Here is a 19,261-nt window from a genome sequence, read left to right as displayed (position 1 = left end):
GGGGAGGGAGCTGGGGGATGTGACTCTAAAAAGGTGGACTATGGTTTCAATAGGTTGTATTCAGCACAGTGTGACACTGATTATACAATGTGTTCTGACCCTAGCTGACTAGTATCAATATGTAGGTCAAGTGTGTTTGGCACAAAAGCGGACATTCTGCCATCTTTAGTGTTCTTATGTATGTCCTTAGTAAAGTGTTGGTCTTTCCCAGCTTGCTGGAATATAGTAAAAATCAGAGAAGGCCATAAACTCCACACGCTACAATTTTTCTGAGATTGATATCAAAGGTACCAGTACTTAACTAGTTCCAAACCTGGGAACCTTTATGTACACTAGTTTAATCTTGTGCATCTAAAAATGTCAGCAACTGGTTTCTCACAAGGCCATTATGTTGTCCTATTTGGAAGCAGTAATCTCATAATTTCTGTGGGCAGAGATAAAGGAGAAGAAGAGTTAAAGCTGAACTGAATGCATGTAACTAAACATACAATTTATCAAAACTGGAGCAGTTGCCCATGGCAACCAGTTAGCTTCTCTCTTCAGTCTGTTCAGTTAAGATTTGCAAATGAGAGAGATGCTGATTGGTTGCCATGCACATCTGCTCCAGTTTTTTTCTGCTCCAAAAGTAACCCACCATTACCCTCCCCAGCTACTTACCTGAAAATTGTATCCTCAAGCTTCAGCACTTTTTTTTTTTCTGAAGACCTTCAGAAGACAGTCTCAAAGATGCCAATGAGAAAACAGTGGCCAGGCATAGCCAGTAGGAGGGAGGTTTGACCCATAGGATGTAAACAGTGCATTGGAATAAGAATGAAACAGCCAGGGAAGTATGCAGCTGGGGTGAATACTTGTAGCAAGGCAATACTACAGTGCCCGCAGCTTGATTTTCTATGTGTTTTGGGCAGACAGAGGTGCTACTGGATTTTGCCTATGCTGCCTTAGGTGCTACTACATATAAGATACTATATAGGAGATAGGTGCTACTACATATAAGATACTATATAAGAAATAAGCTATCACACATAAGGCTGACCATAGAATCTGATTGCATAGTCTACCTGATTTAACCTCCTGCCGCCCGCCCGTTGAGAAGTGAGAGCAATCATTGCATCGGCGGTAAAAGCTTTTAAAGCGTCGCCTATGGCCAATTTGGGGTATTGTAGTTTTTTGAGGCTTCGCGCGTGCGCGCAATTTTAACTTTAAGGCTTGACATGCTTGGTGTCTTTTTACCCGACGTGACCCCGTCTATTATATTTTACCAAAAAATTGGGTAATAAATGTTTTATAATTTAATATAGGGGAAACAGTTTTTTTTCAGTAATTTTTCCTTAACATAGTAAAAAATAAAACCCCCAGTGGTGATTAAATACCACCAAAAGAAAGCTCTATGTGTCCCTAAAAAAAATGGTATAAAATTAATTTCAGTACAGCGTTGCATGACGGAATAAATGTCCGTCAAAGTACCGCAGCGCTGAATACTGAAAAATGGCCTGGACAGGAAGGGGGTTTAGCACCACGGACTTCAAGTGGTTAATACTTATTGAAAGGATTGTTTGGATTTGTCCTCGTATTACATAGTTATGGCAAATCTAAATGAGATTGTATAGTGTATGGCCAGCTTAACAATAATGTCACAAAGCCATGCTTCAGGTCGGCTTTAAAACCCAATTGAAATTTCTGATTCAAACAACTAAATATATTACAGGTGCATGAAAAGGAAAGGTGGGCAGATTAGCCTGTGTAGAAAAGTCTGTCCCTTGGCAGCAGCTGCAGAGACGGACGCTTGCTCTGTGTGTGGAAGCAGTAGTCTCTCTGCATAGATCTGCCCCCCCCTTGCTGAGTCATACCTATAGCACTGCAATCAGCAAAGCTCATGCTCTCTGTTGATTTACCCAAAGTCCTTTGGAGTTTGAGTGTACTGTATTACTCGTGTTGCTGTCTGTGCAAACCTGTGTGTAAATGATTTTTACAATCAGTATTTTGCATGTACAAAAAAGGGTCTAAGTACCTGCAACTGCTAGTAACGTTTCATTTTCTATTTTGAATTTTTGATCCAGGTCTTCTTGGACAAATTCAGCAAAGAGCTTCAGAGTGAGTTTCGGTCCAGTGGAATATTTGTGCAGTTGCTAACTCCTTTGTGTGTGGCAGACAAACATGAGCCATCTGCTGGGATTTTACGTAAGCTGGCGTTTTTTATCCCATCATCCGATGTTTATGCACGACATGCTGTAAGAACACTGGGAGTCTCTTCCTGGACCACCGGATACTGGGCCCACTCCTTGCAGGTAATAACAATAACATGCCCAGTACATTTATATTGATATACCATAGTTAATGTAAAAGAAAACCCCAGGAAGTGAGAGCTAGTGTCACCCACCTTCTGCCTGCTTGGGCTTTCAGCAGAGTGGTGGGGGGGCTTTGTGACTTTTGCCTGCCATACAGCAACTGTGACCACCAGTGTTTACACGTGTTTTCCATCACAATGGAAGCATATGACTCTGTCAACAGCACCTGTCCACACAGGCAACGTTCAAATGTAGTGATCTGCTCGACATTTTCCTTATAGTGCCGACCACTAGGGTGACATCTCTTTCCCCTGGCACCAAAATCAGCAGGGTTCACATCTTAGGCTGGGTTCACATCTTGGCGTAAGGAATAAGCACGTTTGCCGCTTGTTGCGTGCCGCGCGTTTACGAGGGCTATCCGGCTGTATCCTAATGGATACGCGCGGAAAATACGCCCCAAAGAAGCTCCTGTCATTCTTTGGGCGTAGGGCGTTTTTCAGCGCGTTCCTACGCGCTGAAATATGCCCAGGTGGGAACCATGCCTTACTCCTAAACCTTAACAAGATAGAAATTAAGCAGAACAAGACCTTGTTCAAACGCATGGACTAATTCTGCTGCAGGACAAATGTAAATTATTGTTTATCTTGATGCAGGAAAGAAAAGCCTGAAGTGTTACTTTTAAAAGAGAACTATGGCCAAAGCTTTTTTGGCTGTAGTTCTTTTTAGGTTCACAGGAGGGCATTTACTAATACCCCCCTGTGAACTCAAACTATTGCCAGCTATATGTTGACAGTGCAGAGCTCGCTGTCAGCTTCCTGGCGGGCTCGGCACGTGGAGCTGCGAACACGCCCGAGCCCATCCTTAGTCTACACCCTTTATTTAGTTTTCTAGTTATAACGTTTCAGACAAAGTCCTTTTTTGAGATTTAAATTAAAGGAGAACTATGAGGTGAGTGCTTTTCACTCATCCTCATAGTTCTAGCCGACCTGTGGCAATGAGACTGTTACAGGTCGGCTCAGTAGATCGGGAGGTGAGCGAACACATACCGGTGTTCACTCACCTCTTGATCCTGTCACGGCTCTCTGCCGTGACAGGGGAGGGGCTGGATTCCCCTCTCCCCGCTCCGATCCGCCAGCGCTGACTGGCGGAACGGACGGAGGAGGGGGCGGGTACCGCTGGCTCTGCCTCCTAGATAGGCCGAGCCAGCTGTCAGTCACGCAGCTGGGCGGATCTTGGCATAATTGTCGGGATCCGCTTCCGCTGCGGCGTCTCAGTATACCGCGAGCTACTGCCCGCGGTATACTGAGCCTAGGGTGACGGGAGGACGCTAGTTTGTGTCCTCCCGTTACCCTAAGGAGAACTATGGGGAAAAGCCTGAACCCCATAGTTCGCCTTTAACTCTGTGACCTGATCTTATAAGGCTTATAAATTTTTTATACCAAAGGATTTGACAAAGCTGGCTTTGCCTCTTTAGAGCCAGAACCAGCTGTGCCTGCCCCCTTCCCCATCTGTCCCTCCAGTCAGCGCTGGAAGAACAGAGAGGGGAATCTGACAGTCACTGTTCTCTGCAGGGAGAAGATAGTGAACTGAGTGATCACCGGTTTGTGCTTGCTCAGCTCTCGATCAATAGGGCCGATGTCTGACAGCACACGTCGGCTCTGACTATTTCACTCATCCTATAATTCTCCTTTAACACCAGCCACCACTGAACTGACATTTCTGACCCCCACCTGTGGCCACTGGGCTAATGTGCATCACCCCCCCCTCCACCCCTCCACATCCACTGCACTGATGCGCATGACTTCTCCTGCTGCTACTGCACTGATGCACATTACGTAGCTCGCTTGCCACTGTTCTGCTACAACCCTATCCAGTGGCCACAGCATTGCCTTTACACCCTTGTCCACGCATAATTTATCCACCACCACTGCACCCACACAAACACACGACCATGCCTGTTGCCAATACATTGATCTGAACTTCACTTGCTACCAAAGCACACTTCTTCACTGGCCACCAGTGCACTGACTTGCCTGCACTGACATGCACTTCTGTATTCATCCTGTTCAAGTAACAGGCACCTTTAGCTAGTGTAACATATTTGCGTTTAGCCTTTTACATTGTTTTGGTATAAAATAAGGATTGACGGCTGAAAACTGATTTTTATGACTGCATTTGTTTCTACAGCTTTTTGCATTCCGATGGGTACCTGGCTGGATGTGCACATCAGTAGGAAGAGTTATTCACCACTGAAGATACAAAGCAACTTTATTACTGAACCACAGCAGACTTAATTATTTCTTCTACCAGCACTGATGACTTTAAAACTTGAGTTGCAGGCTGATATTAGTTTCTTTCTGTATTACAAACAACAAAGATTGTGCATATGTTGCAACCCTGTTAATTTTATAGTTGTTAGTAGTATTCTGATAGTATTGTTTGTTATTTATATAGTGTGACAGTGAGATAGGATGTACCGAGAGAGGATGTACTTTCCCATAGTGTACTGGTCACTATTCTATTCAGCCAGTTGGATGTGGTACAGGAGAGCATGCTACTACTAGGAATAGTCTGTGGGACTAAAGTATTGCATTTTGCACAATATATGTTTATTTACTCCTAAACACTAGCTTTTCTGTTCTGATATGGCTGAACATCACCCTCCTTTAACACAGACAAGAGGCCTACCCAGGTGGTTGTGTTTGGGTGCTGGCACCTGAATGGAACCTGAATGGAACATGAAGCAACTAATTGGGAAGGGGGATAGGATTATAGCAGGGTTAAGGCATTTTTTACTGTAAATAAAATGTGGACTCCTGCCCAAATCACTCTGTGCCAAACCCCCCCCCCCGCATCATTGATGAGGCTAGTTTTCCACTTTATCACAGCTATTCCCTCCATTTCCGCAGCACTTTAAATCGCTGGTGTTGGTGACTATGGGGAGCAACGGCCCCACTCTCTTACTCATGTGACAGTCCTCAGGACTGGTGATTGGTTGCTAATCCCAAGCACTGTCACATGAAAAAAGTCATGTTCTCCGTATACTGAAGCTGCCTGTAAAGGAGAGAGGAGTGTCGAGAGAGAGCATTGGCAAGGTGAGTTTAAGTGGTTCTGGAGGGGGGTTCCTTTACAAATACACTGTCACTTTGCCCTGCATGAGCACAAGTGAAGGTAAATAGACCGAACTGTATCCTCCCATGATATCTGGATAGTTAGGTGGTAGCATTCAGAAAAAGCTGTAGGTATAGCAAAGAAGACACTGGACAGGTTGAGCTGAGTCTGATGACTGCATACATATTAAGTTACAGCAGTTTACAAGCTAATATCCATTTTCCATGTGTGTCTTCTGCACCCCATATACATAAAGACTTTCTGCAAATTTGGTATTATTTGCATGGTATGTTGCAGTTTGGCAGCATCATTCACAGCCCCTCCAGCTTTATACACAAGCTAGGGGTGCAGGCCAACTCTGGGTCTCTCCTAATGCCCTTTCTTCAATTCGTCATATAAGTAAAGTTGCAACCTACATACACCAGCATAGATACTTATGCACCATACAGACCACCCCTTGTTGTCTTTGTCAGTTAAATAGTAACACCAAAAATACTCAATCAAGATGATTGTTCCCCAGAAACAAGCAACACTAATCTTATTTATGTGCGATCCCCCAACAATATATGGTCATTCCGAGCCGCAGTGCCTGTGTTTGTCACACTTTAGATGTTTTGCGATCAACAGTAGCTCATTTGCTAACTAGAAATGTGTTAACCTCTGATAGAGAAAGAAGGATCTTTTGGTACAAACTGTTTTTTATATTTTTTTATTTTATGATGTATAACTCGTTCTGTATTGTTTTTGTGTAAGTAAACAAGTATTAGTAATACTCTGATTTTCCTCTTGTGTTTTTGTTTAGTATAGATGTATCTCCTGCACTCCTTACAGTGTCTGGAACCCGTAATCAATATGGTGCTTGAAATAACGACCACGGATGACGCCGTGTATCTTCAAGTTCAGTGTAATGGAGAATCGCCAGCACTCGGAGAACATCGTTTAAGAACTTGGTTTTCATTTATTGAAACACAACGTCACCTGTCTCAGAAAGCCAACATAGATGAAGGGGCTCTAAGGTGGGCCCGAAACGTTGGATTTCTGATACATGTGACATTGTGTTTCTATAAATGAACACCAAGTTCTTAAATTATATTGTGTGCTGGCGATACCCCATTATTCTGCTCTTGTGTTTTTGGGCTGCGGTGAACAGATTGGAGGGAACTTGGGCTGTCTCTGATGCATGCATTGATATGAAAGGAGCCAGTCCTGAGTCAGACCAGACAGTGCAAAGAGGGCACTTGCAGAGCTTATAGGGGCTGCAAGCATGTAGGTAAGCTTTACAGATGGTCCTTCCGTTTGAAAGCATGGACCTCTTAAACTGGTACATGTCCACCAGAAATCAAATAATAAGGAAATAATTTCATTAAGGTGCAGCGAAATACTAACTACTCTATATGACCTTTTTTCTAAACCAACCCCTAGCCCCTGCAGAAAATTCCTTGCCATGTAGTATGCTGCAGAGAAGAATTGCTGTGCCCTGTGTAAGAGCAATGGTCTCTCTGATGTTTTTTTTTAGAATTGCAGCTGAATTTTCAATTGGGCTTTTACCTTTCTATGCTGCTCATGGCAAAGATTGATTTGATGACCCTTCCCTTGACATGCACCCACATCCAAAGAAAAGGAATTGTTCCCTTTTGTGGATGTTTATTCCATACATATGATTTATGTATATATTTCAAACAATGGATGCATTATACGAGATGAATAGGCCTTCTCTATAAAAGTGAATAATGAACTGTTTTTATTTGTTTGTGGAAAGCAAATAAGAGCTTCCATTTTGTACCATTGCAGAGTATAGTCTTCTCAGTATACTGCAACATGCAGGGCTGTTTCACAGCTATGTGTGCACCCTTGCTTATTTATTTCCAATGGGTCCATTTACAAAAAGCACATGTGCATAGGTGTGAACGAGTAAGCACCCAGATGGGAGACTCTTTATGAAAATCACACAACAGAAAGTGTTTCTTGATAATGAAAACAAAGCATATTCTTCAAGTTCTCCAATTCAGAAATTGGCTTACTGTTTTGAAGACAAAAGCCCCACCACAATAATTTTAAGGCCAAACTTTCCAGCATGTCATTGCCAGGGCTATTAACATTTCTGTGAATGGACTCGAGGATAACAATATTTAAATAGTCAAAATATTTACATAGGGCAAAAATATTTAAAGAGGAAATAATTTTTAACCTTTTATCTGTACTAGTAAAACATTAGGTTATATTTGTGATGCTTCAAGCGACTAAGACTTATATTTAACGCAAAATAGCCTAAAGGTTAAAGATTTACATTTTGTTCCAGGATTGATCTTTCCTGTATGAAGAGATTTTTTCAGTCAAAGAAATGTCCCTGGGTTTCCGGTGGGAACAAAGTCAAAGTGCGCTTGACCGCAATATCACAAGAGGAATATAAGAATTAAAGCCATATTAAAGTCAAAAGGTTTTTTTTTTTCCAAATAAAGTTTTATTGAGTTACAAATATAGAAGACGTCTTCACATATATTTATACAAATACACAAGCATTTGGGGTCAGTGCCAAGGGTACAAAATTGTAGAATACTTGTGACAGAGACAGGAGAAATAGCGGCAATGCCGCTCAGCTATTGAGACGACAGTAGTACAAAAGTTGACAACTACAGGTGGCTGATGTACTGTGTTGACAGGCAGGATAGCGTTTAGATTACAATTATAGAGTCCAAACACAGGGCACTGGCGTAAAGCCTTCCTCTACTTTGGTATGAGTGGAGATGTCTCCACCATTATTTGACATGGCGTGCACTCAGCAAATGAAGCTCCCAGCTCTATTCACAGAGGTGCCGGTGGTGCCCCAGCATGTAGAGATAAGGAATGCACTCTAATTAAAAGGTAGCCTGTGGTGCCCCCCTTTGGGGTATCCAAGCGTGTCAAACTGCTACACCCTGCTTAACTAACTGACAGGACAAGACAAGGAAGTGGGACAAAGGGATACATAGGGGAGATAGGTAGGGAAAGGGATGAGTGAGAAAGGTTTTCGGGCTACTTGAAGGTGCGACGTATGAGGTAGGGTATTGAAGGTCATTTATATAACACAGAGTCGGCGAGAGGCTGGTGAGGAGTAGTACTTATCAATCCAGGGGAACAGGTTTTTTCAAATTTGCCCATATGGTCTTTGAGTTGAGCTGTTCTCTTTTCCTGTGACATAATCCAATTGACGTGGGCAGTCACACTATGGATACTGAGGGGCTTTGTGAGCCAATTTTTAGCAATTTCCCTTTTTGCAGATGTGCAAATATGCATAGATAGATTAAATTGTTTACGAAGAAGACCTTCCGGCTTACAGTTAAGCAATGCAAGAACCGGGTCTTTGGTGAGGGGATCTGAGAACAGTGACGATAAGGGCAAACACCTCATCCCAGAAGGACGAGGCATGAGGGCAGCTCCACCATATGTGGAAAAAGGTGCCTGGTTCCGGACAGCCCCGGAAGCAGTTAGGGGAGCAATCAGTGTTAAAGATAGCCACTCTGGTCGGCACCATGTACCAACGCATGAGGACCTTGTAGTTAATTTCCAACATGCTTGCACAGCGCGAGCTGGATTTAGTATTTTCCCAGGCTTGTTGCCAGGTGTCCTCATCAATGGGGGACCCAAGGTCCTTTTCCCATTGGGGGACATAGGAGGGAGGAGGCGTGTCTGTGGGGGAGATCAGTGCGGCGTATAGGAGAGAGATGAGTCGCGGGTTGGTGTGGCAAACTCTCTCAAAGGGAGAGAGCCTTATGTTGTTGGTGTGTTGTGGTGTGACAGCTGTAATGAAATGTTTGATCTGGAGATACCTGAATATTTCCTTACTTGGGAGTTGAGTATGTTCTTGGAGGTATGGGAAGGATTTAATACTTGCGTCGGTGCGTAGTTGCCTCAGGGTGATAAGGTTGCGTTCTGACCACGCAGAGAACCGTGTCGGATGGCACATGGCAGGGGGGGAGAGGGGATTTGCAAGAATGGACATGAGAGGCAACGTAGGGGAGAGAAGGCCATAAGAGGTTTTAACTGAGTCCCAAAGTCTTAGGGAGTGGGACGTAATCGGGTTGGGTATGTGTGGCCTCTGTTTCGGCGTAAGCTATAGCAGGTTAGCAGCTGACGTTGGGCGCACTAGCATATTCTCTAAAGCCACCCATGCTGGGGTCTCGAAGTCCGAATGATATTTCGCTATTTGTCCAATTTGTGCAGCCAGGTAGTACTTGTGTAGGTGTGGAACCGCTAGCCCCCCCTGGAGTTTCGGGAGATGGAGCGTGCGCCTGGGTACTCTAGGTTTCCTGTCTCCCCATTATAAAGGCAAATATTTGTGATTGCAGCTTCTTCAGGATATGGCTAGGCAATGCGACAGGCAGAACTCTAAATAGATAAAGAATCTTCGGTAACAGCATCATTTTGACCACTGCCACCCTACCCAGCCAGGAGAGTTGGTAATGGGACCACGTTTTAAGCATATGCGATAGTTTGGTCACCATCTCGGGATAGTTTGAAGTATATAAGGTAGAATATGTATTTGTCAGCTTAATACCCAAGTAAGGAAGGTGGCTCGTGTGCCAGGTATAGGGATAGGTAGAACGTAGGGATTCCGCTAAAGGCAGGGGTAGTGAAACATTAAGGGCCTTGGACTTGGAATGGTTAATGCCCAGACCTGAGACCTTTTCAAAATCCGACAAGATAGCCGTCATGTTGGGTAGGGTGTCGACTGGATTTGTCCCGAAGAGCAAGGCGTCATCCGCAAACAAACAGACTTTATGAGATAGACCGTCATAGTCAATTCCTGTAACACCTGGGGATTTACGCAGTTTCTGTGCCAGAGGTTCTATCGCTAGGGCAAAGAGGAGGGGCGATAGTGGGCATCCCTGTCTGGTGCCCCGAAGGATCGAAAAGGGTTGGGAGGTGAAGCCTGAGTATTTAATGCGGGCTGTGGGGTTGTTATAGAGAGAGGAGACCCAAGTCAGGAAAAAGTTTCCGAAGCCCCAGTGTCGGAGGGTATGAAACAGGTAGGGCCAGGATACACTATCAAACGCTTTCCTAATATCGAGAGAAAGAAGCATGGAGGGAATTTTCTTGGTGGTTGCTATATGGGACAGAAGGGTGATTCTCCGAATGTTGTCACTAGCCTGTCTAGTGGGGATAAAGCCCACTTGGTCATTTGAAATGATCTGGCCTATCATTTTGTTAAGGCGGTTGGCCAGGACTTTAGCTAACAACTTAATGTCCACATTAAGTAAAGAGATGGGTCTGTAGTTGGAAGGGTTAGTATGGTCCGAGGCTGGCTTGGGGATCATGCAGATCAAGGCGGTAAGGGAATCCTGACCCAGGGTCTGGCCCCTCCGTAAAGAGTTAAATGAAGAGGTTAAGAGTGGGATCAAGAGGTCTTTGAAAGCCACATAGTACCCTGCTGTGAAGCCATCTTGACCAGGGCGTTTGCCCCGGGAAAGAGTGGCTATCGCCTGACCAACCTCTTCCTCCGTGATGGGTTCCTCAAAGGAGGCCACTTGGGACTCCGAGAGGTGGGGTAGGTCGAGCCCCTCAAAGAATTTGTCCGCCTGTTCTGTGGAGAAGTGGCCTTGGGACGAGTATAAGTCAGATAGGTGGCGCTGGAATATATCTAAGATGGTCATTGGGTTACAGGTGTGGGTGCCAGCGGGAGTGCGGAGCTTAATAGGTTTGAACGAAGGGTCTAAACGTCTAAGTTTGGTAGCTAAAAGGGAGTCTGCCTTGCTGCCTTTTAAATAGAATTTATGCGCAGTACGGTGGAGCTGTTTAGCGGCGTGGTCCGTCAGCAGGAGGTTGAGAGCCTGACGGGCAGACTCTAATTTAGTCTTATGAGATGGGTCTAGGGTAAAATTCTGGGAGCAGGTGTAAAATTCACTTTCCAGCTGCGTCAGTCTTTGTAAGCGTTCTTTTTTAAGCATAGAGGACAGTTGGATAATTCGACCCCGAAGGACCGGTTTGTGTGCTTCCCACAGAGTGACAGGGGAAACATCTGGGGTACGGTTGAGGGCTATATATTCTGCTATATAAGATTCTATCAACATTTTAGAGGGAGGGTCCGCTAAAAGGGAGTCATTTAGCGTCCAGGTCTGGGAGCGGGAGGTCGGGAGCTGGGAGGGAAGGATCACGGTGACGGCCGAGTGATCGGACCAGGGAATAGGCAGAATTTTGGAATTAAGTATATGAGGTGTCAGTGATTTATTAGTAAAAATGTGGTCTATTCTGGAGAAGACATGGTGTGGGTGGGAATAGTGCGTGTAGTCAATTTTTTGTGGATTGACTTCCCTCCAGCTGTCTACCATGGAGTAGGAAGCCAATAAATCTCTAAAGGGTTTCGCCATGTGCAAGCAGGCTGGTGTTGTTTTAGACTTGTCTTGGTGAGGGAACAGTACTATGTTGGAATCACCACACATAATGACTGTTCCCGTCGACCGCGTGTGCACTCTAACGAGCAGGTCCCTGAAGAAGGCAACCTGGTCTACATTGGGGGCATAATAGGTGACCAATGTAATTTCACTATCGTCCAGGAGGCCGGTCAAGATCAGGTATCGACTCAGGGGATCACGGGTCTCTGAGTGGCATACGAAATTGACGGACCTGCGGAAGCCTATTAGAACCCCTTTCCGTTTGCAGGAGTCATTAGCCATATAAATTGTGGGGAATTGGGAGGAGAAGTATTTAGGGCAGGATGTTCGGGAAAAGTGGGTCTCCTGGAGGAAGATGACATTGGCGTGGATGGATCTAAAAATATCTGAAGGCTTTGGTCCGTTTATTGGGGGAATTTAGGCCCTGCACATTCAGGCTCAACAGTTTAAGAGACATGGGGGATCTCACAGCGGTCATGCCAATGACACTCACCCGATCCAAGTTTGAAGGGATTCCGCAAGCGCTGCAGCCACACCGACAAGCAGTCCGAGATAGTAGGCTTGAGAGTAGCTTGTGGGAGAGAGAAACGGGAGGAAGGGTGGAAACAGGAGGGCGGGGAGAACATAGGACAACAGACAACTAACATAAAGACAACTACTAGAACCTGAGGTGGAATAAATCCACAACTATCCTGGTTCATTGGGCAGTAGGGTCCAAAGGAGCACCAACTACCCAAGGAGTCCAAGAAGTGGGGAGCACAGTGACTTGCTCACCCAGGCAAAATTTAGAAAAACAACAATTCCTGCAAACTTTGCATAGTAATCTGGTAACCGAACAACATTAACTTATCAACTTATAGCGCACTAACAGGCATAACGGTGCTTTGGGGATATGAGGATCCAGGTGGTCTGGGACATGAAGGGACAAAATAGTGCTCTCCTAACGGGGATTACCCTGCTCCAAGTGGTTCGGGCTTAGCCCAGGGGGAGAGAGCGACAGGGCTGTTACACCCGATATGTGATGCATGAAAGTGGGCTGACATGCTAGAGGTTGTTTGTCTGGAGAGGTCACCCTAGAGACACATTGTGAGGTGGGGGAGAGACGTGGCGCCGGTCCACTTCCTGGAGGCAGAAGCTAGCGCAAAGGCCGCATATCGGGAACAATGGTACCCGGGGCAAGTGCAGTTGCATGGAGTGGGCCACATGAATAAAGCTGTGAATAACTACTACAATGCTTGATCTCATGACTAGTAAAAGGATATAGTATATAAAAGAAAAAGGGGCCCATATTGGAGACATTTCAGGACCGTTCAAGGCATCGTGGTCTGGAAGAGTTCTTGCTGCCGGCGCCTTCTTGGCGGTCACCCAGAGTGACAGTAAAGGCCATGGGTTCGGCAATAGGAGGAGAGTTCAGAGGGTGAGGTGGAGGGGCCCGGAAGAAGCCGTATGGGTCGGCTGGGTTTCTCCTCAGTCTGGGTTAAAGGGGTCGTGGGGTACGGCTTAAGATGGTGTCCCTTCAGCGTGGAGCAGAATTCTTGGTGGTCATTTTCACAGCTGGGCCGCGGGAGTCTCCAGAGTGGTTTTGGTCAGAGTCGCTACGAGACCTCTTGGTGGAGGAAGTGGACGAGTGTCGTGGGTCTGTAGATGCAGCCGGGGGGTCCATAAGGCCCAGGTTGGCCAGTTTTGCTTGGGTCTCTTCCAGGGTGACGCTGGAGTGCTGCCTGCCCCCATGCGAGAAGAGCAGTCGGAAGGGGAATCCCCACTTGTATTGGATGCGGTGCTTGGTGAGTACCTCGAGGCATGGGCGAAGAGAGCGTCGTTTAGCGATGGTTGTGGGGGCCAGATCCGTAAAGAGTTGGTACTCATGGCCCTGGAAGGTCAGTGGGCCTAGTGACTCCTTGGCCCTGGCTGCTGCTACTAGAGCCTCCTTCGTGCGATAAAAGTGGAGCTTCACCAAATGTCGCGGGGGGGCCCATCTTGTCGTTTGCGGTTCAGTGCCCCGGTGGGTTCTTTCAATCTCCAAACGGTCAATTGGGATGTCAGGGGCCAACTCCTGGAAGAGTGCCGTGGTCGAGGAGAACAGATCAACAATATGTTCCGGGAGCCCCCGGATGCGGAGGTTAGATCTGCGGGATCTATTCTCCATGTCCTCCAATTTAGACAGGAGCTGTGAATTTTCCTCACGAAGGTTGACAACGACATCAGTGACTGAGGATAGGTCGGCCTTAATGTCATCACACCGGTCTTCCAGGGCTGCTGTGCGGTGCCCTATGTCCCTAATTTCCTTCAGCAGTTTATCAGTTATTTGTTTGGAGGTGGATTGGAGCGCTTTTTGCAGCATAACATCAAAGCGCTGCAGCAGCGCGGATTGCGAGCGGCTCCGGGGGCGATCCCCCTCATGTGTGTCCCAGTCTCCCTCCTCCATCTCGCTGCTAGAGACCGAGGCTCAGCGGGCCTGTGTCACGTGAGCGCAGGTTTGCGGCGCCATCTTAGCTGAGGCCCGGGCCATCGCCTCCTCAATCGGCTGTTGTTTACCCTTCTGGGGGTTTCGGGCGCCTGAGACAGACATCTTCCGCTGCTGCAGGGTATCCGTTACCTGATAAGGTCAGGTGGAGAGGTTGGGGAGCGGGATGCTCCGTGCTATGCCGGTATTTGCCTGGGTGAGCCGCGGAGCTGTCCTAAAAGGCGACCTCCAGAGTCCAAAGTCAAAAGGTTTTGAGCTAAAGAATTCATATGATAGATGCAGCTCCTTGATGTTTAAAAGTTGTAGCTTCCTCCCAGAATCAGTTGATCCCCCCTGAACTCCTGCCCTGATATCCTGTTTCAGGATGGCTGCTTTGCCTTGCAGGGTCCTATTGAGCCACCCTTTATGTGTGCTAATAAGCTGTGTGTGTCTCCACAAAGGCACAGGAACAGCAAGGCAAGACACTCTCCTGCTCCCAGCTGCTCCTTTTTTCCTTCTCCAAGCTAGTAGATGGTTAGCTGCTGGAGACTGTAGTGTCCTTTGTGATCTTCTACCTGTCAGGAAGTTCTTGAAAGCAGAGCTGAGAGAGCTGGAGCTCTTCGGAAATATGGTGATTGTAAGTACTTGGGGGGAAAAAAAGTTAAGGTTAGACTTTTCTATATTTGTTTGGTCTAGATTTATTTATGAATTAAGTTTGAGAGGTTAATACTACCTTAAATTTTACTTCCAAAAGTGAGACTCCTATAGCAGCTGGTTAATTTATTCAGACTGAGGCAGGGGCTGACTCACAACTTTTAGCCCATGGTGCAAGTACAACACAGTGTGATGCATAGTACAGAGGTCAGTGGTATAACGCACATTACAGTGTTCAGCAGTGCGATGCATAGTACAGAGGCCAGCGGGGTAATGCAGAGTACAGATGTCAGTGGAATGATGCACAATAAAGAGGTCAGCAATAACGCACAGTACAGAGTTCAGCGATGTGACGCACAGTGCAGAGGTCAGCGGTCTAATGCACAGTGCAGAAGTCAGTAGTGTAAAGTAGAGGTCAGTGGTGTAATGTAGAGGTCAGTATGTAACGCAGTGCAGAGGTCAGCGGTGTAATGTAGAGGTCAGCGGTGTAATAAAGAGGTCATTATGTAATGCAGTGCCGAGGACAGCGGTGTAATATAGAGATCAGAGGTCACTATGTACGCAGTGCAGAGGTTAGTGTTATAATCTAGATGTTAGTATGTACGCAGTGCAGAGGCCCACAGTGTAATGTAGAGGTCAGTGTGTAACGCAGTGCAGAGGTCAGCGGTGTAATGTAGAGGTCAGTATGTAACAGTGCAGAGGTCAGTATGTAACAGTGCAGAGGTCAGTATGTAACACAGAGCAGAGGTCAGCAGTGTAATGGTGAGGCCAGTATGTACGCAGTGCAGAGGCCAGTGGTGTAATGTAGAGGTCAGTATGTACGCAGTGCAGAGGTCAGTGTTGTAATAAAGATGTCAGTATGTACGCAGTGCAGAGGTCAGCGGTGTAATATAGAGATCAGAGGTCACTATGTACGCAGTGCAGAGGTTAGCGGTATAATTTAGAGGTCAGTATGTACGCAGGGCAGAGGCCAGCGGTGTAATGTAGAGGTCAGTATGTAAGCAGTGCAGAGGTCAGTATATAACGCAGAGCAGAGGTCAGTATGTACGCAGTGCAGACGTCAGCGGTGTAATGTAGAGGTCAGAATGTACGCAGTGCTGAGGCCAGCGGTGTAATGTAGAGGTCAGTATGTACGCAGTGCAGAAGTCACGCAGAAAGAACAGGTACTTACAGTGACATTTTTTTCTTCCTTCTTCAGGTGCTGTGCCCTCTTCTCTTACTCTCTTGGTGGTGGGGGGTCGGGAGGGGAGCAGTAAAGTTACCTGCATGTCCTGCCTTTTGGTCCTGCGCAGCATAACTATGCTTCCAGCCAATCGTGTGCAGTCTCCCTCCCAGCCTAAAGCAGCTGAAAGGGGAGGGAGCCGCCGTCCGTGGCCGCTGAGGAGCCCGATCGGTACACGGGCTCCTCGGTAGAAGGGGTTATCCTGAGCTGACCTGCAGTTTTTTTTTGTTTGCCAGTGTCCACTCCTCTTATAGGCAGCAATATAACCTAACCATATATTATTCCCTATGTGTTACTCAATGGACTCTAAGAAAAGGAGGCTAAGTTCAAAAATCCTATGAGGGAACATGACTGTGGTAGATCATATAATTCACCAAGAGGGAACAGCCATACCCTTCTTTAGGTTCAGCAGACTGGTCAGCAGTCCACCTGAAAAGGGAACAGAAGATGTCTGTGAAGGTTCTCAGGAAAGTCAGGAAATCACCAGCACTCAGTAGTAAAGATAAATATGTCCCTTTTATTGGACAGAAAGCGTCACAGACATCCAAATAAACCGACGTTTCGGGACCGCGCAGGGTGCCTTCCTCAAGGCAGAAAGATGTGACCAAAGATGTGTCACATCTTTCTGCCTTGAAGGGACCCTGCGCGGTCCCGAAACGTCGGTTTATTTGGATATCTGTGACACTTTCTGTCCAATAAAAGGGACATATTTATCTTTACTACTGAGTGCTAGTGATTTCCTGACTTTCCTGTGTTTGCACGGCACCATCCGTGGTATCTCATCACTGCGAGCACCACTTTTTTCATATCTGGCCGGGACTGCTGTGAGGAGTGCGGAGGGTCTCTCCATCTACTTACATGTGAAGGTTCTCATTCATCCAGGTCATGGTATACCTGTAAAAAATAAGTTAAGGCAACTGGACTTGCTGTATTTTTCAACAGCAAGTGCAGTTGCCTTGACTTATTTTTTTACAGATGGAACAGAAGATAGTGGCACCTGTGTGCAAGAGCCCTAAATGCATGTACATGCTTACATGCTGGAACTGAAAACTAGCAGAGTTTTTCACTAAAGGGTGAGGAGTTTGGAGAAGGGAGGAGAAGTGAACAATCTAGGACAACTTAGCTGAACTGGAAAGTGAGCTGCATGGAAGAATTCTTCCAAATCAGCTATTTTGGCCTAAATTGTTCACTTCTCCTCCCTTCTCCAAACTTCACCCTTTTGTGAAAAATCCTGTAGAGGAACGGAAGAAGAATTTTACACATGTGAACATTTTATGGATGTTTCATCTCCATTCACACCGGAGGGTGTTGTGTATGTGCGCTTGCGGAACACGTAAGAAATGCAAATGGAACTTGCTGTGCCATTACCAGTTAGTGGCACCCCGAACACGGCTGGGTAAACGTTTTTCCTCCATGTCTGCGGAAATGCAGAACGCATGTTGCAATATGTTGAAATCAATAGGGACACGCGGCAAACATGGAAATCAAGTGCGCACAAATGCGCATGAATGCAACACGCATTCCCTCTACGCTCAGGTGTGAATGGGGCCTTATGCGTCTAAATGTGTATAAACTGAAGCACTTTAGGGACCATAACATTAGTTCTTTTTGACAGGAAGTAGACATCATTATTTCAACATGCCCGTGCGCCCACCTAAAGCAAGCACAGTAGAGACAGAAGAATGGCAGAAGTACTTTATTCCAAAATCGGGGTTTGGAATTTTGGTGTTAACCGTGCTGTTTCTTTGTCGTTTATAAATAAAGTTTTCATTGTTGGAGAAAAAAAAGTCAAGCACTCCAGTCCTTTTCCGGTGACGTCACTCCGAGCACGGGCGAAAAAGAAATAGCAAAACATGGCTGTAGCGTAAGTGAGCGGCTGCCGGAGGAATTGTGAGGCGCAGCGGGTGTTAGTGAGTGACCCGGAGCTGTGTGAAGGGAGGTGAGTGCCGTGCCCTGTGTGTCATGGTAGGTCGGTGCCGGGCCTGTGTACCAGCCTCACCTGTGGCTGCATGCACTGAGACTTGCATTGTTTATATCGCATGTCGGTAGACTTCATCTATTGCTGCCCCGTGGGTGCCGTCTGCTTCATTCCAGGGACATTGTCACACTCCAGTAATATTGGTTTTTAGAATTATATCTGCTTTGCTGCGCTCACCACCAATACCAAAAATCCTTTTTTTTATCTTTCTTTTTTTACATCTTATATTACTTAATTGTTAATGCCAACTGAACTTCTTTAAGAGACCCCTGTGACTATCCCATGCATTCATGGAGGAGTCCGAGTGCACTTTATTTTCTAACTTTTGGCTGCTGTTCATTATCTCTGATGACACTTTGGGGGAGATCGGAGGCTCTGTATTCCAAGGTATAAATGAGAAAAAAGACCGCACTGAAATTGTGACGCTACATACCGCGGTCCCAGACTTTCTAAATAAAGGGCCAGTTCAGTGTTCTCCAGACTTTAGGAGGGCCAGACTGTGGCCATTGGGAGTAGGAAATGCCTCCGGCTCGGTGGTAGTAATACTACCCCAGGGTTGGTGGTCAGTAGGTGTAAAGATATTACCCAGCTTGTGTGGTCATTGGAATTAGGAATAATGCCCCATAGTGGGAGGAATTGTGCCCCATTGATGGTCAGACTGGGAGGAAATTAGGAATAATGCCCCACAGTGGGAGGAATTGTGCCCCATTGATGGTCAGACTGGGAGGAAATTAGGATTAATGCCCCATAGTGGGAGGAATTGTGCCCCATTGATGGTCAGACTGGGAGGAAATTAGGATTAATGCCCCATAGTGGGAGGAATTGTGCCCCATTGATGGTCAGAATGGGAGGAAATTAGGAATAATGTCCCATAGTGGGAGGAATCGTGCCCCATCAATGGTCAGAGTGGGGGGGGAAACTAGGAATAGTGCCCGCTTAATGGTTAGAGTGGGAGGAAATTATGAACAGTGCTCCATAGTGGGCGGAATTGTGCCCCATTGATGGTCAGCGTGGGAGGAAAATAGGAATAATGCCCCATAGTGGGAGGAATTTTGCCCCATTAAGGTCAGAGAGTAAGGAATTGTGCCCATCGTTGTGGTTGTGAGGTCAAGCTTGGCACATGGAATGATAGTGTTCCTTGGGCTTCTCTGAGTTATCTCGGGTGACTCTTTCTTTTGTTCACATTTGCAGGATGCTGTG

The 19,261-nt window shown here is 46.3% G+C and overlaps 1 protein-coding gene across 1 annotated transcript in view; it reads left to right on the top strand.

Annotated features, from left to right (window-relative positions):
• The window catches only part of HSDL1 (hydroxysteroid dehydrogenase like 1), a 7,174-nt gene extending 2,612 nt beyond the window's left edge, over positions 1-4,562 (top strand). Inside the window, exons 3-4 of the mRNA XM_018568057.1 lie at positions 2,058-2,285; positions 4,473-4,562. Coding sequence (XP_018423559.1) covers positions 2,058-2,285; positions 4,473-4,538 — 294 coding nt within the window. The 3' untranslated portion in view covers positions 4,539-4,562. The remainder of the gene's footprint in view (positions 1-2,057; positions 2,286-4,472) is intronic.
• Positions 4,563-19,261: the final 14,699 nt, after the last annotated feature.

This window comes from Nanorana parkeri, unplaced genomic scaffold (assembly GCF_000935625.1).
Source record: "Nanorana parkeri isolate BGI_ZX_2015 unplaced genomic scaffold, ASM93562v1 scaffold1132, whole genome shotgun sequence".
NCBI classification, from domain to species: Eukaryota; Metazoa; Chordata; class Amphibia; order Anura; family Dicroglossidae; genus Nanorana; species Nanorana parkeri.
Note: the sequence above shows the minus strand (reverse complement) of the source record. Positions and strands in the feature narration are given on the sequence as shown.